Raw genomic sequence first — 21,697 nt, 5'->3', positions numbered from 1 at the left:
TTTTTTATAAAAGAAATAAAATATGTAGATACGTCACTTTGTGTGAAACAAAATTAGAGTGCTTGTAAGATAAGCCTGGTTCAACTTGCTATTACAAAAACAAAAGAGCGTATTTCTTACACAGTTTTCCCTGCAAATAATAATAGGGTTTTTAATGAAAAAAATATAAATTCTTGGAACTCAAAGAATAAGCATTACTTAATTTATACCTTATTAAGAATAACAAGATTAAACTTAATAGAACATAAAGATTTTCTCAGACTATCTGGTGATAATATAACTAAAATGGACACTATTTAATTTATAAAAAACCGTAAATCTGACAAAAGGAAAATCTGACGAAAGAGAATTTTCCTCAAAATAAAGTTACAAATCTCTGTACGACTATCAGTAAAAAAAATCATACAAAAATTCTTTAACCTTAACAAACTAACATTATGTTTTTAACTTGTACCTTATAATTTATACATTCTAGTCTTGCTCAAGATAGGGTAGATTCATAAAAAATTGTTGATACTCTTTTAATCTTACCACAGGAGTTTCTCCTTGACAAAGTGACACTAAGTCCTTGTACTTTTTTTTAGTTATTTTTGGAACTTCTTTGTTTAATTGAAAAAGTTGTAGTTCCAACACATTAGGTTTTAGACGTTTCAAAACTATAGAGTCGTAATTAAAATCTAAATGACTGCTCTTAAAATATAGGGTATAAGGTGAATTTCGCTTGACCATAAATTCCATTACATTGGTCCAATTTATGGTCAGGCCGTTTTCGGTGGTTCTAACACTCAAGATCTTTGGACAATAACCTAAAGTCTTTAAAATCATTGAACGCCATAGGAATCACCGTATAAGGCTGCTTTCTGCGTGCCAGTCGTATTATGGGATAAAGTTAGGAAGGGACAAATACATTTCCAGCAGTAGTAACAGCTCTGTCAATGGCGCTATGAGCTGAATCTCCCTCGCTCTGCCCGTGATTTGTTTCAAAAAAGAGCAACGATATTTCCTCAATGTTGGAGAATTTGTTTAATGAATGGAGTAACATTGATGCCATAATTGAGTTTTTATTTTGCCCGAAGCAACCATCCGCGAATAAATAAAAATTACTTACTGCCTTTTTGGTATAGTGTTCCAAGACTTGCGATATGCAGGTTGCTATCTGGGAGGAACCGCGTTTGCTCACTGACTCATTCCACACGAAACAAAAGCATTCCTTTGTTGCTATGTTATAAAACGTAAAATTGTAGGTGGCTAAACGCCTGCTGCAAATCGAAGACACCGCAGAGACTAGACGAATTTTCTTTGGCTTTTTCTTTACATTCCGACTTCAAAACACGAACTTTGGTCTTCTCAGCAATATGGATGTCATAGCGGGATCGCAGTTTCTCTTTCGTGAATTTTTTGGAAAGAAGGCGCTTTCAATTTTATTATAAAAAAATATTTTTTTATAAAACAGTAAAAAACTAGACAGGGTGTTCAACAAAAATGAGTCTTTGATAATTGCTCTTTACTCACATATTTTTGTAGGATTTTCATAATTATAGTCATTTTTGAAAAAGCCAGTAGGTATTTTAACATTAAAAAATTGTCACCTAAGACATTTCATAAACAATTAAGAAGCCTGACAAATTTAGCTATTAGGCTATTAAAAAAAATTGTTTAAATTTATTTTTGAACTTAGGCAGCTAAAAATACACATCTGATTTGCTCACCATTTTCAAAATAAATTACAGAGGCAAATAAACATTAAAAAATCAAAAAAATATTTGGGTAACCACAAAAATAAAACATTACATAGTGTTCTGCAGTCTGAAATATCTAATTTAGAAATTTTTCAATATTAATTTGGTACCCTGAAGATATTGTTTGAAGAATAACATACATTCTTTTTACAAGATCAATATCTAGACCCGGTATTTCAGACTTCACGAGCCGAAACAATTCGTTTTTGTTATGTTTTAATATGACACGCCTAAAATAATAAGTCCTTATACAATACAATACAATAAAATGCAATTTTAAATCTCGGGCACGCGCATGTTGAATAAACCTTCTTAAAAAAGTTCATAATTGCTTCACAAAATCCTGTGTTATCGGTATAGTCAGGGTCTCTATATCTCGAGTAGGTATATGCGAGCAACTATTGCGATTTTATTTTTTAAATCAGACAAAGCCTCTTTTTTGCATTCTATAAAATGCCCAAATCTCAAAGTTCATAATTCAATCTCTCTCGATAAAATTTCCAGCAAGTTAAAAAAAATCATTTTATTTTTATTCCAGTAGTTTAATATGTGACGTAAGTTGGCAATATTACTATCTAGTATTGTATAAATCTGGATGCCGCATTTTTAGGACAGTTTTTTCTCAAAATATGCGAAAATCGCTGTTGGAAAGAAGATGGTGTAAGTTGCAGGTGGGTAGAAGGGCTACTGTATTATGTAGTAGCTACATGGCTGCTCCTTATATTTTGGAAAGTTCGAAAAACCTTTCGAAAACAGGTCGTGGGCCATAAAAGGAATAAAATCAACAAAATGGATTGCGGGGAAGGGTTCGATGCGTTTAAATTTTTGGGAGGTGCTCGACAAACGGAAAAAATAAAATCCCGGGCCCTTTCGTTGGCATTTGAATTGGTTACAGGCGCCCCTTCACTTCGCTACATACATCGATTATGTATGAGAAAACGGCGCGCCGCAGTTAAAAAAAATACGATATTTCTGTAAAAAAAAATCGACGGGAACATATTTATTAACGTTAAAAATTTCAAATCATGCCTTGCGAGCATTATCGCCCTGAGACTGTTTTTGTATGTGTAACCAGCGACGTACGTTCCAAGACGACGTTTTTTAGTGTCCGATTTTTTTTTTAATGGTTATGTTAGCCGTGTTGTAAAAATATTTAATTTTTTATATACTTGGTGTCAAAGTGTTCTCCTCGCGCAACTTTCGAAATAATGTTATGTATAACGTTTAGGTAAAATGAGTCTGTCCATTTCTATTAGTTTTCGTTAAAATTATTTATCAGTTGTTGTTGACGAGTAAAGACTGTTTTCTATAGCACTAAATCGACAACTGATTTTTTTTTGATAATTTCATTTAAGTGGCCGCCACTGGCACTATAGTTGGGCACCGACTACGTAACTGCACCAACATGCCGAGTACAGAACTAAGTCATGGTCCCCTGACCTTGATATTTCAATCGCACCATAAGAATGTGACAATATTGTGCTCAGTAGATTGCGGTGAACCTCCCGTATATTACTCTAACAATGGGTGCACAGTGCACTACCCACAGTCTGGTCCGCCCATTTTTTTTCTGCGCCGTGTGCGCAAAAAATATCACACTTTCGAACGGTATAAGGTTTATTATTAGATTTCATCCGATAGAGTATTATATTGCATATGTCCGTCTAGATTTATACCATAAATATATACTTGCCTATAGAACGTTTTGTATAAATACTATATACATACTATAAATACTAAATAATACTATATACCCTTGTGCACATCTTTATATATTCCACTGTACAAAAGATTGACAAGTTAAATGGGATTGATTAGGCCGGTCGGCCTTTGGATACGTTATCGTCCGAATTACATTCGCCACAAGTCAGACAAAAAATTTCATCATATTTCGAATAGACGGTCATAGTCTACTGGACAAGTTATCGCATTGAAGCCACCTAGTAGAGTGATATCGAGTTGTATCTTTAAGAAAATAATTATTTTATAGAGGATTGCTAAAAAGAAAAACGTGCTATAATATATTTTAGCAAACCTAAACCATTAGAAGAATGACTTTTTACTACGTTAAGAAAAACATTGAAAACCTATTTTTAAAACCAAGAATTGAATATATTATTTGCAGTTGATAATATTTCGTTACGGCATAAACTATTGTATGTTATGTTTTCCTACAAAATTATGCACCGACCCTTAACACACATTTGAACAATTTTGGTCATATCACACGTAGGATTTTTGACGAATCCGTTTCGGACGAAAAACACATCCAAAGGACGTCCAGCCGTAACGTATGCAAAATATACATTTTCGCTCGATAAAGCACAGTCCGCGGTCGTCTAAAGTCCCCTCCAGTTTTAAATAGTTTTTCCGTATGCACCCAACTCATTCAACGCGTGTTCCTTCCTCTTTATGCATCTTAACAACGACCGCAGATAAAAGCAGAACCACTACAATTTTGGCGCGTAGGCACAAATTTATTTAAAATTCTTCTTCGTCTGGATATTATGGCTACCCGCATCAACCTGTTCTTTTTTAAATCAAGTATACGTAAAAACGCCCACATTAAAGGTTGCCGTAAATTGCAAGCTGTAAAACCAAAAGCAAACAACACTATCATCAACGAGAAGAAAGCGATACTCATGTTTTGTATCCTTGCACGTCCATTAAAAGCGGGTGTGGTGAGAACCGAGTTCTTCGATAAAATTATTGCGATACATTTAAACGATAAAAAACGCGAACCGAAGGTGAAGTTATTTACATTCTCCTTTATACACAATAATACTCCTCCCTTGCTTGGGAAATTAAGATTGTGGTAACATTTTGTCGAATTGTGGTCTGTGATTATACTTTACATAAAGCAATATCCACACTGCTAGGCATACTACGTCGTAAAACAAAATCATATTTATCTTATCTTATCAGTCTCTGACGTCTTTTGTTAACGTATTTTTTTTAAATGTGATTTCTTAGATTTAGTACGAATCCCTCTTCGTCTTACGAGCAGAGTACGAAAGAGACGGAAAGAGTGATTTTCATTTGCGACGAGCGGCCTTGAACCGCGCATGTCCGGCCGCGTGACGTCTTACTAAGTTCCTGAAAACTTTTGACAGCTGTCCGTAGAAAGAAAAGATAACCGAAGAAAATGGTGAGTAAACTGTATGGTACGCGATTATTTTAATGTTAACCAGTGCGAGACGTTTCGGTGTAGTGTAATTATGCGTTTTCTCTTTGCAGGCGAACTACACCGAGGATCAGATGGCCGGTAAGCGAAAAAATCTAGGCTATGTTGCCCCGCCTAACGTGATTCATTTCAAATCTTTTTGTACTGCGGGATATTTTCGTGTCTGATTTAATCAGTTTCGAACGTTTTAAAAACAAAATTTTCATAAGTCGCCTCTAGACAAGTTTCAATACGGTTAAGATTTACAACCGAATGCAAACAGAGCCAATACGTTTACATTGTTTATTTTGGGTACAAAGAGATTCCGGATGGGTGGCGTCATAAAAAAATCAAGTCTGCGAATCATTGGTATTTAATACCAAATTTGGTATGAGTTTTGAAACCTGCAATCTCTTTTAACGATGTTGTGCTTAACTTAGAGCCATTTGTCGCTCGCACATTACCGAAAGATGTATTTATACGACGTACCATCAAAATTAACTCTGACGTCTGTAGAAGGTGCTTTTTAGGATTAAATTGATATCCCGTATACTTTTGACGCCTTTTTATAGAATTCCAGGAAGCGTTCCAACTTTTTGACAACAGAGGAGATGGAAAAATACATGTGGCTCAGATAGGAGACGCTCTGAGAGCTTTGGGTCAAAATCCCACCGAGTCAGATGTAAAGAAATACACTCATCAGTACAAGCCAGATGAGAGAGTGTCGTTCGAAGTTTTTCTGCCGATTTACCAGCAAATCTCGAAAACCCGCAGTGCAGACACAGCCGACGATTTCATCGAAGGTTTGCGTCATTTCGACAAAGATGGTAACGGTTATATAAGCTCTGCAGAATTGCGCCACTTATTAACAACGTTAGGTGAAAAATTGACTGACGACGAGGTGAGGTTCGCTTGAGCTTTAAAGACGAAGTGATTCAAAAGGGGTTGATTTTTAGGTGGAGCAACTATTACAGGGTCAGGAAGACTCTCAGGGAAATGTGAATTACGAAGAATTTGTTAAGTTGGTGATGTCCGGTTAGGTTAAAAGGGCCTAAACACCACACGATTGGGCATAAAGATACCATCATGTATTTATTTATATTGTATATTTGACAATTGTCGTTTCCTTTTTATATTTTCTAATTATAGTGCCTTCATTCCAGTTTTTATACTTATAACTTAATTGGTAATTACACTATTAGAAACTTGGCAAAGTACTTTTTTTTATCTTCCCGTGATATCAGCTAGACAAAAAGATTTGATTTTCTAATACTCAATAGGATTTTCTGACTGAGTTTAGCAATATTAATTTTTAACCTAAAGCTTGGGATATTTAATTTCTTACTGTGGTCTTGATAAACAAAACCAGAGGAATTTGCGTCTTTCTAAAAGAGGTATTATTTATTAATTCTTGTATTTCATCCATTCATGTTTTATTAACATAAATCTTGCGTTGAATTCATCCTACAAAAAAAATGATTGGTGGCTCAGAATATACAGGTCTAGTAACTAACCTTAGCCAAGTGGTCTGTGGCTTGAGATAAAACAAGAAATATCGATATCGAATATTTCTCTTATCCAAATCGAGACAACAAAGATTGTCGATATAATTAACTCAGTTTTTTTTCTTGATGAGTTGTGGGTTAACCTCTTAACCCCAAATATTTATGCCCGCAAAAAGAATACCTATGTGCTCCACATTATTATCTGTTTAAAAACATTTTGTAACACGAAAACAAAGTATAGAAATCGTATCATGAGATAAATTACGAAAGAGACGATAAAATAAGAAGTGGTATTCGTACAGATACGATCTGACAGTCTAAACTCTAAAGGTGCGGTGCATTCTTCGAAAAATGGGCAAAAACAAACCAGAAAACGGCACGGGCAACAATCAAAAGCCGAAACAATTCAAACAAAACGGGGTACCGGTTTTTCATTCGCCTTTGAACGATTGCATTGCGCCTCCCGATAAGAAATCAAATTGCACGTGGTCCCGAAATAAAGAACAAGCGAACCCCCACACCACACAAGATTGGTAAGTGACTGAATTAAATGATTATGCACCCGCTGCACTTTTATTTCGGATACGAGTTATCTATGATTAGGTTTTATGACGGAGATAACCACGTTTGTTAGTCTAATTGACACGGATGTTTAGGAGACGCACAGAGAAAATCTTGCCAGACGCTTTGCACGCAATTGGGAACACTCCTTTAATTAAATTAGGCAAAATCCCACAAGCCGAAGGCCTCAAATGCAACTTATGTATGTATTACTTTCGGATATGGTACAAAACTTTAAAATTTGAGGTGTTTTTAGATGTAAAGTGCGAGTTTTTCAACCCGGGAGGTTCCATTAAAGATCGTATCGCCTATAGGATCGTCGAAGATGCGGAGAAACAGGGTCTGCTTAAACCTGGTTCTACCATTATCGAACCGTCCTCAGGAAATACAGGCATCGGGTTGGCCCTGGCCGCCGCGGTTAAAGGTACCTGTTTCTAATTTTTTATTGAAAAATTTTAATGAATATTTAATTAATGTTACTCACTGTCTTTGTTGTCTTTTTTTTTCTGTGATTATATTCTATTCATATAGCTATTAGATAATATAGTGTCCCTACTATGGTAAAAATTGATGCGCCTCAGATGGCTATGATATTTTGGTAAAAGGTAAGAGTGATCTTCTGCGCATCCCTCTAAATTTCACTTCACTTCGTCATTAGTTAAGTAGATTATAAATCTCATGCATGTTGAATGGGACTTCTGCAATTGAAGGGTATATGGGAACAATCAAATTTCATACGTAAATATGTTCTTCACATTAATCTAGCTATTAAACAAAATATATAAGCAAATTGTCTCTAGACTTAGTTGACTTTCCCCCTGTACCCTTAATTTGTTTTTCATAGTTGTTTCATAAGTTCCTGTATTAGCAGTATAGGCAGGGCGTCTATATCTCCACTAGCTATATGAAAATGTTCTATTACGCGGTATAACCTAAGCGAAACAACCCCAGGCTATCGCTGCGTTATCGTTATGTCCGAAAAAATGTCCAACGAAAAAGTGTCGGTGCTGAAAGCCCTCGGCGCTGAGATCATCAGGACGCCTGTCGATGCCGACTCGACGTCTCCTGATGGTATGTTCGGGATGACCTATAAATTAAAACGCGAAATTCCAAACTCGGTGATTCTAGATCAGGTCCGTAACGTCTCGAATATGTACTTGCGTCAAGAAGCTTCATTTTTTTTTTTGTAGTATTCGAATCCGGGCAACCCTCTGGCCCACTACGACACCACGGCTGAGGAAATTTACGAACAGTGCGACAAAAAAGTCGATATGATTGTAAGTGGGCAAGCGTAACTAAAGCGCGTCAATTTTTTATGCCGTGATTTCCGATTTTGAGGTGGTTGGTGCTGGAACGGGCGGGACGATATGCGGTATCGGTAGAAAAATTAAAGAAATCTCACCGGAAACCAGGGTCGTGGGGGTCGACCCGGAAGGGTCGATTTTAGCAGTGCCCGACACTTTAAACCAGACTGATGTGTCATTTTACGAAGTGGAAGGGATAGGTTACGATTTTATCCCTACTGTTTTGGATCGATCTGTGGTTGACTTATGGATCAAAACCGTGGATCAAGATTCGTTGCCGATGGCGCGCAGGTTGATCAGGGAAGAGGGCTTGCTGTGCGGTAAGAAAAATATAAAAAATTAAATATTTTTATAAAAAACTTAAACAACCAATCAAATCGTGTGCGCCGAATTTTCTAATTTTCTGGTGGTTATATCCAACCCAATAAAGAAAGAGTGGGAATACCTATGGTTTTTAGACATATTGAATTACAATATAATCTTTCAAGGCTCGAGCAGTGGAGCAGCCGTGTGGGCCGCCGTACAGGCTGCCAAAGACTTGAAAGAAGGCACCAACGTCGTTGTAATACTGCCGGACAGTATCCGCAACTACATCACCAAGTTCGTGTCCGACCAGTGGATGGAGGCAAGAGGTTTCCTGCCTTGTGTCAACACCGAAAACCACTGGTGAGTGTTGTAAATTATCAAGGGTCTGGATATTGACCTCGGGAAACCCATCAGGTGGTGGAACTTGGGCGTCGACAAGCTGAGCCTGCAACCGTTGGACCCGGCGCTCCCAAACATGGTGTGCTTCCGGGCGATGCAGTTCATGAAGAAGTTCGGAGGCGACCAATTGCCCGTGGTCGATGATAAAGGGTGAGTGGGGAACAGATTTGGGAATGTCTAGTGAGGTCATTGATGAGGGGTTCCAGGGGTATCGTGGGTGTGGTTACGATGCAGCGGCTGCTGGCTGCTTTCAATTCCAAAACTGTGGACGAGAACGATCCTATCGAGAAGATCATGGCTAGGGTCTACCCTAGGCTTTATAAGGGGGCAAGTTTGGGTTTGATTTCAAGGGTTTTGGAGACGGAGCAATATGTTTTGCTAATTGAGGAGGGGCAGGGTATAGACCAGTGATGATTAGATGTGAATTGTAGACACTCAGCGGTGAGTGTTTCAGGTTCCGTAGCTGAGAAACCTGTGGGCATAGTGACTGCAGTCGATCTCTTGCAGTTCACGTTGAAACCACCCGCAAAGTGAAGGTTTTTGTCTATTGGATTTAATACATCAAGCCAATACATCGCGCAAGTACCCATTTTGGCAATTAAAACCATTTCCCGTTTAAAGTAATGTGATTTTTATTTTCCGAACCGTCGTTCCAACTCATGGTATAGTTAAACTACGTTTTTCCTCTATAAATAGTTTAGTTGGTGGGATTGGAAATTGAACTTCACTGACTAAAATATTTGATAAGATCTATAAAAAGGATTTAAACTGTTTTTCCACCATTAAAAATAATTTTTGCCCTAAAATGATTTTTTGACGAGTAAAAATAATATTTTTCTCTTTTATTAAATTTACAAACCGCACTTTTTTGGCGTTAAAACTGTTTTTTTCCACCATTAATACCTGTTCGAAAATTGGTCAAATTATGTTTTCAATTAGAGCAATTTTTTTGCTTTCTAAAAGCGACAAAATAAAATTCCTGTTCTTAAAAAATTGAATATTTTAGACCAATAATGGTTAGAACTAATTTTCATGACTAAAAATTTAATTGTTAAATGGTAATGGTAAAAAAATCCGAACCAAATAATATTTTTAAAAATATTTCATAATAGTTACAATTTTATATCTAAAATTATTTTCGTACCACAACATTTCTTGCGGTTAATCTTACTACATTGTTATTTTTTCATTAATGCCTTTTAGTTTTATTTTAAACCGTGTTTCGCGAATATAGCATAAAACAGGGTGTGCAAAGTGAGGTAGATTAAGATGAAGTAGCTTATTAAAAAACAAACTGCTCTAGCGGGCTGCTTGACGACTTTGATAGCATAAACGATCGAATGGCCTATCCTGGCGAGGACAAAGAGGTAGTAGAGCAGGTGGACTATCCACTTAGGAGTCGAGGTGAACAAGTAGTAGAGGCTGACGAACATGAACGCCGGAATTGTTTCCAGATCGTTGGCGAACGCTCTAAAAACAAAAAGAATTACGTCTAAGCTTTAACGTTTTGTCGGCTAAGCATTTCATTTTAGCACGAACATATTAAATTCAAAGGAAAGTTAATGGAAATAGAAATAAAATAAAATCTTTTTAAGAGGCCACGCTGCAAACTAAAGAGGCCAGTTACGTCAACGATTTATTTCCGCCATCCCAACGTGAGTCGCTGACGTGACGTCAGCTGACCCTTGCGAAAAGGAGATTTTTTATTTTGACTAAAATGCAATAAAATTTGTACAAATTAACCGTTGAAATCTTATTTCGATATAGCGCGAGGCGGGGGTTGATGCAAAAACTCCTGTCATGTAATACAATTGAACTACTATAAAAGATATACATCGTAAAATATGCGCCAACGCTAGCCCGAACATTCGTCATTCAAAAAAGAAAAAAAACATCGCTCCGGGAATAGAGTTTGCAAGATACCGGGTGTTAAATATTAATTACCAATATGTATAATATGTTTTGCCAATTTTTTAAAAAGTTAGCAACTTCATTTAACAAATAGGATTGCGAAACATATGCACGCTACTGACTTTTTCGTAATTTTTCTTATTTACTTTAGATAGGCCATTAACAGTAAAGTTGTTTTTGAATGTTGCATCGTTTTCGAATGAAAAAATAAAATTAATGAAAATTGCCAAAATTTATTTTTATGAACATTTATTTTTTGGACCTTTTCCTACATAAACTTAGTACTCTAAAAAAATTGTGAAAACGACCGCCACCAGCAGACATTTAATCTATGACGTAAGAATTTTCGCTCTTTGATACATAACCCGAAACTAAGCATTTCCGAACCTATATTGAACGGACTTTTTTTTTGATGACAAATCTTCAGCCGAACATTGGTATAAAGTTTTTGAAACACCCTGTACTATGGTCTCAACTATACAGAGAGGCGGCGGTTCAAATTTCATTTCATCCTTTGAACTATCTTATGGTCGAATTTAACCATATTATATATATTAGATAATATAGTGATCATAAGAAAGGAATAATCATCCATGCAGGCACCTACATTTTTCGCACTAACCTGTAATTTGAGCCATTTTCTTTCTAAACAGCGATCTCCTCACACTCGACTCGTTTTTCCCTGAGCATGACTGAATACATTTTAAGAAAATACTACCCGAAAAATGCGGCATCCAAACTGAAAATTGTCGAATTGACGAACTGTCAGCGGCCATGTTGGTTTTTGAACGCTGAGAAGTCTTATTGGTTGAAAGTGAGATTTTTAATGACTGAGCTTATTGGTTAAAAACAAGCATAAGTTTGGCATTTCTACATATCAAGTAGCTATATAAATTTAACTGGCAAAGTACCTTCTCACTCGGTCCACGTCTGGATGCGAACCAACGGTACCGCCCACGCCCATCTTCGTGTCTTCCTCACTTATAAACACCTTTTAAAGAAAGCGACAAGTTGCAGTTGGCTGCGAATTGACGCATAACCTCACCTTATGTTTCATCCGGTGGCGCACGGTCAGCGCGATGAGCCCAAGCATCTTGAGCACCAAAAGACAGTTACATATGAGGTATGTGCGGAAAGCGGAATTTCCTAAATCGAGTACCTCGCAGTTTTTCGCGAGCGTTACGTTTTCGACGTGCATTTTGGTTAGAAAAGACTCCCCGTCAGGGGATGCTTCATCGGCGACGTGTCGTTGGTCATTGATTTCATTGTATTAAGTCGTTGTGTAATGAAATATTTACCCGGCTTTATGACCGGTTATAGTTTTGTCGCGCGTGATCGATTTTCGATTACGGAGATCCGTTGGCTCTCATCAAATTTTCATATATTGCCGCATCGCGCTTAACCTGCTATGGGACAGAAAGCAGAAACGGCAAAGTTTAAGGTTTCACGGTTTTTGATCTTAGGTGTTCTGAGCTAACATAGAGCACGAGCACCAAAAATGATTTTCTTCAAAAAAAGCGTCGAGAACACCATCTTTTTTGGTGATATCATAATGCAATTAAAAAATGTAAAACCTATTACCAATTTGGTATAAGTAAACTTGTTTGTTATTCCTTTTGGGATTTACTCATAGATAAGAGATAAAAGTGGATTTACCAGACAATAATGGTTGTTGGAAAAATATTTGCGTATATTTCAAAAGAACCGAAAAATCGATAGAAACTTCGGCAGTGTTGTTAATCGCGTTTTGGATGGATCTTCAACCACCAATTACGAATTAGTTCAAAATATACATTAATACCTATTTCATTATTCAGATATTTAGAATTCAATTTTGTTTTGTTAATTAAAAATATACTTATTAAAATATTAAAATAACCTTAACTTAAAAATCTTTACTTCAATTTAAAAAATCGATGTCTTTTTTAACAGAAATTTAATAAAATATAATCTCAAAAATATAGAAGATAACTCACGAGTTTATTTGACACGAGCGGAGTGAGTGCTTAATAAACGAGTGAGTTAAAAAGTTTACCGAAGTGTTGCATACTATACTTTTTCTACGACCGTTAGTTTTTGGGTACATTTTCGTAAAACAACACGAATACATTCACTGACATGACCGTCGGAATTGACAAACGTCAATATTCATAGGGTGGGAAATATCTCCGAAAACAGCCGATCGCTCCCAAATCGGTGCGGTAAAATCCCGGAAATGTCCGAAGTGGCTCGGATTCGTGGGAAAGGATACTGACGTGGTAAAGTGACGCTTCCCGCACGCTAGATCGGTGGGTAATTAGGTATTTTACAGACGGGAGTAGAAAAAAAAAAAAAGAAATAAACCGCTTATCTGTAATCTTTTTTTATGGGACCGCATAAATAAAAATACTGAACGCGTCTTTGGAATAGTTCATTTCACCACGTGAAGGGAGCCCGTTCCCTTAGTATCCTAACCCCGTACTTTTCCCACTCAGAGGACTCTATCCAAAGTTCTTGGGCAGTTTCAAGACAGGACATGATGCACGCCCCCTTCCAAGCCACCATCGCCGAGTCCATGTCTCTCGGATTGGTAATTATATCGAGCTGTTCGGCCCTGTACAAGTACGGAATCTGCAGCGAAATCCGGTTCTGGAGCCAAGTAGCTAAAATGCAATACACAAGGTACAAGATATAAATAATATGTTTGTATTAAATTAAAATAACATTATGAAAAGTCGACAATCAAACTTAAGGGGAAGACCACTTGTTCATGATTAAAAAATTATTGTAGGACTTGTATTCTCACTACAATGGAATATTACCTTCATCAAAAAAAATAATCTAGATTCTTAATATTAGTAAAGATATGAGAAAAAGTTTGCTTTTTCTTGAAAAGGCTTACATTTCTATTTCGTCTGAAAAGAAAAATTACATTAAAGGTTTAAAATACACCCCCAGCCTGAAAGTATCTTCTAAATTGAAGATTCATCATGCGGGATGTGGAGCCTTAGTCCACCTCTGGTAAACTAAATAGAAGGGAGATGCGGTTCTAAATTTTTAATACATTAATGTTTAATTTTTTTTCAAGGAGTTATAGGATGATTAAAAGACCATATTTTTCATAGATATCTTAATCGATTTAACTGTAGATAAAAATTCCGGTGGCGTGTCATAGGTTTAGTAATAGGATATAATGCATAATAAGAAAAAGTGCCATACCGATGCCGCTGAATTTCATGCCGCCGCCGACCACCAAGATGCATCCGTACATTTTCCTTTTCAAGTCCTCGTTCGGGCAACGGTCAATGCTTTGCAGGACTGCCTGATCCAGACCCAGAATCTGTCCCGGATTGGTAACAAATTCCCTAACAGACGCTGGCGCAACCGAGTCCATTGCGTCGACGACTATGTCGTCATCATTCACTGCAGATTGCTGACTTTCTATATAACTTTCACTCAGCAGTTCCGCCACTGACGACTCTTCTTTCATTCCTGGTGACAGCAATAACACAAATCAATATATGAGGACAGTCGGATGGGCTGAACACAGAAGGTGTTATTGAAATCAGGTCTGATAGTTTAAATAGTTTAAAATTCTATTGCTCTCTCCTAATACCAGGATAACCATATCTCCACTAACCTCTTTTCCTGATATCTCTGAGGTAAATCTCATCATGGGGATCTTCCGGGTCCCCCGTCGAGATCTTTTGCGTGTGTATTTGCTTGGGCCCAGTAATTCCAAACAGCTCCGGATTGAACATACTTAACGGGGCTATGATACACTCATCACCGACTTGAATAGTGTAATGGGATATTGGCTTGCCTGGCTGTTTGAGCACAAAAGACTTCTCTTGCGACCCACACACGTTCAAATTCACGTGACAAAAGTCTTCTTTGAGTTTCCGCAAGAGCATTGTGTCCAACTTGTTGGCATCGCTGCACTCTTTATAGGGAAATGCACACTTCTGCAACAACCAGAAGAATATCTGGGTTATATCCCCGCTGCCGTATTCCAAACGCACGCGCGTATTCGGATGACATATGCCGTCTTCAACGCACGAAACTGAAGTTTTCTGATCGCCCACATCGACCACACAAGCATAACTCAAGCCCGATCCGAAAGTAGCAGCCACATGGTCCTGCACAAGGAAACAACTGCCAAAACCGATCCTTGCGAGTAACAAATACATAAGTTCGCGCAAATATGTCCTGTTGTACACGTCCGGCACTATAAGCACCGCCTTGTAGCTTTTGAGGTCTGATAAGCTGATAGACAAGTTATTTTCGATAATATGCGTCCAGATCGCCTCCAAATGGGCTAGCACTCCGGTAACGGAACCTCCCGGACCTTGGTGAACGTTAAAGTCACCCCGTTTATAAGGAAAGTGGATATTGAAATCCTCTCTAGGGTCTAAACGAAATATATCATTCCCCACGACTACATCTCCCTCTGGTTTAATCCATTCTCCTCCGCTATCGCCCACAATTTCAGGAACCACCCTCCGATTGAATGCGGCTATCTGTTGGGGTGGCGTCGCGTACCGCCTCCGACCGTCCGACTGGAGACACGATTGCAAAGTATGGGACACTGTCAGGCGGGCTTCCTCGAACTCTTTGGTTTGACTTAGGTCGATTCGGTCGGGTAGGAATGAATCGGAGTACTCCACTCCACCGGGTTTTCTCCTTCTGGCGACCGCGTGAAGTATCGTTAAAGGATTGAGGTCCGAGGCTCTGCCGATTCGCAAATAGAGAGAACCCGGATGTATGACGATGATGCTTTTCGATTGAATTTGTTCAGGCGGCGGATCGACCGCCTGATTGTTCAACGTCATTGCTGAGTTGAATTTTCAAATGTTAATGTATTTTTCGTGATGAAGATTTAAACTTAAGCATAGATAACAAATTGGTTTTTTAACCAGTATTAGCACAGATTACCCTTCTTCTTTTCTCCAAAAAAAAATTTAAAAACGCGCATGAGCGACGCCAACGCGGTTTATTCTATCGATTTTTGAACGATAAATAAAACCTGTCCGCCTCGGAAAAGGGCACCACTTATATTGCGATGAAAAGACAAAATGTGAGAACCTTGTCGCTTGTGGTGACAACGTTTACGTATTTATTAGTCGGCGCTGCAGTGTTCGACGCGCTTGAGTCGAAAGAAGAGGAAAAACGCGATGCTCTACTGAAAGGTAATCTCACATTGTCGTAAAAACGATAACGCATGGAAAACAATTACAGTATCGACAAACTCCTTAAAGCGAAAGTATAACATAACTGAGGAGGACTATCGCGTGATAGAGCTCATGATAATCGAATATAAACCCCACAAAGCGGGCCCGCAATGGAAATTCGCAGGCTCGTTTTATTTCGCCACCGTAGTGCTGGCCATGATAGGTTACGGGCATTCCACCCCAGTGACAGCAGGTGGCAAAGCTTTCTGTATGGGTTACGCGATGGTAAACTAAGTTTCGCGCAATATGGGACCCCCAACCGGATGTTATTTTAGATAGGAATTCCTTTGGGCCTAATCATGTTTCAAAGCATCGGTGAACGGCTGAACAAATTCGCCTCCATAATCATTAAACGTATTAAAATGTACCTCAAGTGTCACAAAGTGGAGGCGACTGAAATGAACCTTATGTTTGCCACGGGAATGCTGTCTACGATTATTATCACAACGGGAGCCGCCGTGTTTTCTAGGTACGAAGGATGGACCTACTTTGACAGTTTTTATTATTGTTTTGTCACGCTGACCACTATAGGTTTTGGTGATTACGTTGCCTTGCAGGTAAGTTTAAGGTCAAATAAGGAAATAAGTCAATCTCTGCTATCTGTGGTTTATTATAAAGAATGGATAACAGTTTTGGTTATTTACTCATTCACAGACCATTAAAGACAGGGGTTAACGACACTTCAGATTTGATTTCATGGTACATATTTACGTTTTTGCAGAACGATAACGCATTAATAAATAAACCGGGTTACGTCACTCTAAGCCTAGTCTTTATCCTCTTTGGATTGGCGGTAGTAGCGGCCAGCATCAACTTGTTGGTCCTTAAATTTATGACCATGTAAGTTAATAGCCGTCCCCTAACCGGCGGAAATATTGTTCTGTGTATTATTAGTGATGCAGAAGAGAGTCGTAAAGACGAACACGATCTTCAATCTTCCTCCCATCACGTGTTCGCACTAGAAGGAGAAATGATGGCCGTCAACGGCAAGCTCCTCGCCGGGCACACTTTTAACGAGGACGACATCGACCAGATGTCAGTCTGCTCGTGTAATTGTTTGGGTCTTAATCACGCGGACAACCAGAGACTTTTGCTCGACACTTGTTACCATCCTTCAAATGCGGTAACGAATTCCACACTTTCCACAAAACGTGCGTCCGTGTGACGTAGTTTCGCTGACAGAGTGTTTTCCCATAGAGATTTTATGTTGTTAGCTGTTGGGTCGTATTATACATTTTTTGTCTGGTCTGCGGCGAAGGCTAGCGAATAAAGGCCTAATCAGTGATTAAAAATACACACCAAGGGTTTACAGTTTTTTTTTTATCCCTGCGACTGATTTCCCTATGATTAGATTAAATGCAAGTTCTAACCTGAGGTTGGACACAAAGACAGAAAAAGTGTCTTAAAAAGTTTCTTTTTCTACTCCCGTCTGATTACACACCGATCTACCAGTCAGGAAGGGCCACTTTACGACGTTAATTTCGTTTCCGACGGATCCGAGCCACTTCGGACATTTCCGGGACTTTACCGCACGAGTTTAGGAGCAATCGGATGTTTTCGGAGATATTTTCCACGCCTTGAATTTTAACGTTTATCAATTCTTACGGTCATGTCAGTGAATATATTCGTGTTGTTTTGCGAAAAATATATTCAAAAACTAACGCTCGTAGAAAAAGTATAATATGCAACATTTTCGCTAAACCTTTTAAGTCACTCGTTTATTGAACACTCGCTCCGCTCGTGTCAAATAAACTCGTGAGTCCAATGCCGTTTAACGCACTTCCGATATCGGATATTATTATTTTCAAAGGTTCTTATTGATTTTTTTCATGTCAGCTTGTCTCGACTATTCACAAGCCTGTCACGTTTTGATGTTTTCTCTTACATTTAATTTAAAGCTATTCTTGTGCCACCCTGCACGTTTTCGACCGATTTTTTATAATACGTATATTAATTAATAACTGTCAAATTTAAAGCAGCCAGCCTACAGATCTAAATTTCCCGCTCCAACAATATACGACGGCAACGTTGCGGTGCTCCATTATTCTTTAGCCGCTCCTCCAGTAACCTATAAATATTCTGTTAAAGTTTGATAACACCGTAAATTTAAAGCAAAAAAAGAAAACGTCATTACATAATACATTTTCTATAAACTCACTAAAGAAAAAAATTGTGATTAAAAAAGCAGCTATTAGATACAGGGATTTTTGTTTGTAATTACCAACTGTACAACCTTTGTTCTGTGAATTTGTTCTTATGTCGAATCTCAGCTGATGTGGCAACAACAAATTGATTTCTATCTATGGACTAAATTAGGAGATAAGTTTTATTTTGAGCATGGCAATATTTTACTGTTTAAGTCGGTGAACCGTGTTGACGCCTGCGAATACCACAAAACCAATTACCATAAAAACAAGGGGTCGCCTCCATATACAAAGTGTTTTTGACTGCTGTATTAAACTTTTAAATTAGCCTGTACCGATGATTTCGACGATACGAACCGCTACCCAAAGGGTCGTGGCGAGGGTCTTTTCAAATGTGGCGGCAACGCAGAACAAAATGGACCCTCAGCAAGAGGCAATGTTGAAAGAAAAGTGTTTCTTAGTTGATCAGAATGATAAAGTGATTGGGCAGGCAAGCAAACGCGACTGTCATCTCGTGCATGATGACGGAGATATCCTGCTGCACCGGGCGTTCAGTGTGTTCCTTTTTAATAAAAAAGGAGACTTGCTCCTCCAGAAAAGAGCATCGGAGAAAGTAAGTTTGGGTTTTGTGGTCATCACTTCTGTACTTTTGCCTTTTAAAGATAACCTATCCCGATTGTTACACAAACTCTTGCTGCAGTCACCCAATAGTAAATTATGTGGGCGAGGAGGATGAAAATGATGCCCTTGGAATCAGGAAAGCAGCTCAGAGAAGGTTAAATTATGAGTTAGGAATTCCTATAGATAATATTCCCATTGAAAATATAAATTACATTACAAGGGTATATTATAAAGATGAAGGTATGACTTCAAATTTGATCATCAAAACAATTTGTTGAAACTCTGCTCTATAGGTAATGGAAAATATGGAGAGCATGAAATCGATTATGTTCTGTTTTTGAAACAGGACGTTAAAGTCAAGCCCAACCCTAATGAAGTGTCTGAAATTAGTTTCATACCCAGAGCGGAATTTGACGATTTTTTACCCACACTTACAGGTCGACTAACACCCTGGTTCCAGCTTATTCTGAAGCACCGATTAAAGTACTGGTGGGAGAACTTGGACAATTTAGATGAAATTAGAGATCACAAAAAAATATTACATCTCAAGCCATAGAATAAATGTCTTGCTTTAATATTTTACTCTGCGTATTTTGAACATTGTTATTATATTATGATTACTATTATGGTTGTTTGAAATTATATATCCAATTTCCAAATGTAAAAATATAAACAAAATACAGAAAAAAGTACGCGGTTACAATTGTTTTTAGATGTTTTGGTGTCAAGGGAACTAAACCAAACTAGACAAATTCTCTATCCATTTTAAATTTGCGTTACACTTGTCCAGCCTCCGCCAAGACTTCTTCGATTATTCACGTTTATACAGTTAAAGAATGTCATAGTTCTTCACGTTTATACAGTTAAAGAATGTCATAGAAGATAACTTTTCGTCATTGAATTAACATGCAAATAGAAAATCTACTATAATCCTTATCAACACGGTTCAGTGATCACAATGAATTTTTTGAGCACAAGAAATAACTAAACGAAGCAGAGCTCATTCATAAACTAGCTTTATGAGTTGGTCCAATGATTCTGACAAAATTTGCCAATAGCAGTGAAAAGCAAAAAAAAAATTTAAAGGAGGTTAGGGTCAGAAATTTAAAATAAGTTAAATTTTTAAAGTAGCATAGTTTTTACAAATGCGGGTTTCCCAAGTTTTGGCCAGCCAACATATAGGATGGCACTTCCAGCAATTTTGGCGCACCCAAGGAAAGAGAAAAATCGTCGACACTGGCGCCGCAAAAATACTAGAAAAAAGGGGTATACTAGTGAGGGATCCTCATAAAGAGCTGAAGGAAAAGTACACATATGAGAAGTACGCAACCACTTGTCGCTTTCGGACCGATTAACGCGACGTATTTTAGGATAGAAGTAGTAGGTTACATAGACAAGCCCCAAGCATTTGACAATACCCACCCCAATTGGCACAGTAGGCCTCTGTTGACTTACAACGATAACAATGTGTTATTGGAAGGTCTTGCTCAAGCGAAGATCCTCACAAATAGTGTTGAAGTTAAACAGGGATTGCCTGATGCAATGGAACTACCCAAGATAACTAAGGACTTTAACCGAAAAGTTAAGGATATTATACTCAGCACAGTTTTGTTTGATGCTGAACAGAAAAAATTGCCTAAAATTAAAGATTCCGAACGGCCAGCATGGAACTTTCCCAGAACCTATGGTATTACACAACCTAGAGTGCAGTAAGTCTTTTGTCTAAAGAAGTGATTGAGACTAGGTTGATATTTTCCAATTTCCATTTTAGTAAACTTCTAATTACAAAGCTGTTGAGTCTAATAGAAAAGACGTCCAGCCAAGACTTGGTCAAGAACAAATATGTCTCTGATGATTTATACTTTTCATTTCCCTTCGAAAGATTTGGTGAGAATATACAGTTCCAATTGCTGGGTGATATAGTTCTAACATCATCAGAGCCTTTGAGTGTAGTTTCAAGTGATTCTACAAGCGAGTTTGAGCTGCCTGATTTAGCACCTATTAAACCAACTATCAGTCTCACCCCAGAGAATATTTATGTAATGAAAGATGTTTATTGTAAGGTTTTTACTGAAAATATCAAACAGTGTATAATATTCAGCTTTCAGCTATTGAAAGGGTGGCCATTAAGAGGCACCCGCACACATTGTTTGTTAATTTCAATAAAGAGACTGTCAAGAACCTTTACGAAGAGGAAGTGACTGCAGAACAAATCTATGGTAGGTCTCTACTCAAAACGTTTACCGCAGCGGCCGCATACGCGAAACAAACATATGGGGTGAGTTGACTTTAGGCCTATTGCAAAGAAGATATTTTAGCAAAGTATAACGTGCTTTTCAATATTTTGGATTGTGTAACCAAAATAGTCATTCAAAATTTCAAAATCTTTTTTTTAGACCAATGTTAAGGAGTTGCCTACACCAGTCGTGTTGCAATGCATTCAATCTGACGGACGACTTTTTTATTTCGGTTTATTGCAACTTAACACATTGGATTTGGAGAGTATTAATATCAAAAATGTATGGTTCCAAACGCCAGGCTTGCCTCTCTACGAAAAATGTGTTTATGAAGTTGGCAGGCCTGTTCTGCATGGTTATAATGATGAGGTTGTTAGACATTTTGTAGCATTTTATAGTAATACATAAGTTTTAATAAATAATTATGTGTGTATGTTGATAATATCTTGTAGATTGAAAATATTTTTTATTTTTAACTTTTTCCATGCAGTGTTGTATTGTTTCAATTGCGCGCAATTGGTCAAGAGAAATTATTTCTATTTACCTGTTCACGTGTTTCGTTACCAAATAAATTATTTATCCAAGATTGCAATAATT

General features: G+C 37.7%; 7 protein-coding genes across 9 annotated transcripts; 5 read left to right on the top strand and 2 right to left on the bottom strand.

Annotated features, from left to right (window-relative positions):
- Positions 1 to 4,759: 4,759 nt before the first annotated feature.
- On the top strand, positions 4,760 to 6,116 carry LOC132703754 (myosin-2 essential light chain). 2 transcript variants are annotated; one of them, XM_060673317.1, is made up of 4 exons: positions 4,760 to 4,887; positions 4,977 to 5,004; positions 5,475 to 5,803; positions 5,859 to 6,116. In XM_060673317.1, exons 1-4 carry the CDS (start codon positions 4,885 to 4,887, stop codon positions 5,940 to 5,942), a joined length of 444 nt encoding a protein of 147 aa, XP_060529300.1. In that variant the 5' UTR covers positions 4,760 to 4,884; the 3' UTR covers positions 5,943 to 6,116. The 2 variants fall into 2 exon arrangements, with proteins under 2 accessions (XP_060529300.1, XP_060529223.1); XM_060673240.1 differs by lacking the exons at positions 4,760 to 4,887; positions 4,977 to 5,004 and adding an exon at positions 5,034 to 5,421.
- Positions 6,117 to 6,455: 339 nt separating this feature from the next.
- LOC132703341 (cystathionine beta-synthase) lies at positions 6,456 to 9,597 on the top strand. Of its 2 annotated transcripts, none has more exons than XM_060672570.1 (10): positions 6,456 to 6,940; positions 7,064 to 7,170; positions 7,225 to 7,392; positions 7,920 to 8,101; positions 8,159 to 8,245; positions 8,307 to 8,592; positions 8,761 to 8,938; positions 8,993 to 9,127; positions 9,175 to 9,374; positions 9,432 to 9,597. In XM_060672570.1, the coding sequence occupies exons 1-10, from the start codon at positions 6,759 to 6,761 to the stop codon at positions 9,509 to 9,511; spliced, it is 1,605 nt and encodes a 534-aa protein (XP_060528553.1). In that variant the 5' UTR covers positions 6,456 to 6,758; the 3' UTR covers positions 9,512 to 9,597. The 2 variants fall into 2 exon arrangements, with proteins under 2 accessions (XP_060528553.1, XP_060528636.1); XM_060672653.1 differs by having other exon boundaries at positions 6,461 to 6,940; positions 9,184 to 9,374.
- LOC132703678 (prostaglandin E synthase-like) lies at positions 9,592 to 12,219 on the bottom strand. The gene is made up of 3 exons (XM_060673117.1): positions 11,934 to 12,219; positions 11,800 to 11,879; positions 9,592 to 10,447 (listed from the first exon to the last, which is right to left on the bottom strand). Exons 1-3 carry the CDS (start codon positions 12,084 to 12,086, stop codon positions 10,183 to 10,185), a joined length of 498 nt encoding a protein of 165 aa, XP_060529100.1. The 5' UTR covers positions 12,087 to 12,219; the 3' UTR covers positions 9,592 to 10,182.
- Positions 12,220 to 12,369: 150 nt separating this feature from the next.
- On the bottom strand, positions 12,370 to 15,803 carry LOC132703259 (actin-related protein 8). Its single transcript, XM_060672448.1, has 3 exons — positions 14,508 to 15,803; positions 14,087 to 14,359; positions 12,370 to 13,530 (listed from the first exon to the last, which is right to left on the bottom strand). The coding sequence occupies exons 1-3, from the start codon at positions 15,697 to 15,699 to the stop codon at positions 13,304 to 13,306; spliced, it is 1,692 nt and encodes a 563-aa protein (XP_060528431.1). The 5' UTR covers positions 15,700 to 15,803; the 3' UTR covers positions 12,370 to 13,303.
- A 24-nt stretch (positions 15,804 to 15,827) lies between these two features.
- Positions 15,828 to 18,098, top strand: LOC132703527 (two pore potassium channel protein sup-9). The gene is made up of 5 exons (XM_060672884.1): positions 15,828 to 16,056; positions 16,106 to 16,323; positions 16,374 to 16,655; positions 16,820 to 16,938; positions 16,993 to 18,098. The coding sequence occupies exons 1-5, from the start codon at positions 15,930 to 15,932 to the stop codon at positions 17,261 to 17,263; spliced, it is 1,017 nt and encodes a 338-aa protein (XP_060528867.1). The 5' UTR covers positions 15,828 to 15,929; the 3' UTR covers positions 17,264 to 18,098.
- Positions 18,099 to 18,207: 109 nt separating this feature from the next.
- Positions 18,208 to 19,559, top strand: LOC132703609 (isopentenyl-diphosphate Delta-isomerase 1). Its single transcript, XM_060673008.1, has 3 exons — positions 18,208 to 18,855; positions 18,905 to 19,103; positions 19,157 to 19,559. The coding sequence occupies exons 1-3, from the start codon at positions 18,580 to 18,582 to the stop codon at positions 19,417 to 19,419; spliced, it is 738 nt and encodes a 245-aa protein (XP_060528991.1). The 5' UTR covers positions 18,208 to 18,579; the 3' UTR covers positions 19,420 to 19,559.
- A 333-nt stretch (positions 19,560 to 19,892) lies between these two features.
- Positions 19,893 to 21,695, top strand: LOC132703463 (large ribosomal subunit protein mL37). Its single transcript, XM_060672767.1, has 5 exons — positions 19,893 to 20,184; positions 20,234 to 20,572; positions 20,635 to 20,921; positions 20,972 to 21,141; positions 21,260 to 21,695. The coding sequence occupies exons 1-5, from the start codon at positions 20,009 to 20,011 to the stop codon at positions 21,506 to 21,508; spliced, it is 1,221 nt and encodes a 406-aa protein (XP_060528750.1). The 5' UTR covers positions 19,893 to 20,008; the 3' UTR covers positions 21,509 to 21,695.
- Positions 21,696 to 21,697: the final 2 nt, after the last annotated feature.

This window comes from Cylas formicarius, unplaced genomic scaffold (genome assembly GCF_029955315.1).
Source record: "Cylas formicarius isolate icCylForm1 unplaced genomic scaffold, icCylForm1.1 PGA_scaffold_10__41_contigs__length_53128322, whole genome shotgun sequence".
Lineage (NCBI taxonomy): Eukaryota > Metazoa > Arthropoda > Insecta > Coleoptera > Brentidae > Cylas > Cylas formicarius.
Note: the sequence above shows the minus strand (reverse complement) of the source record. Positions and strands in the feature narration are given on the sequence as shown.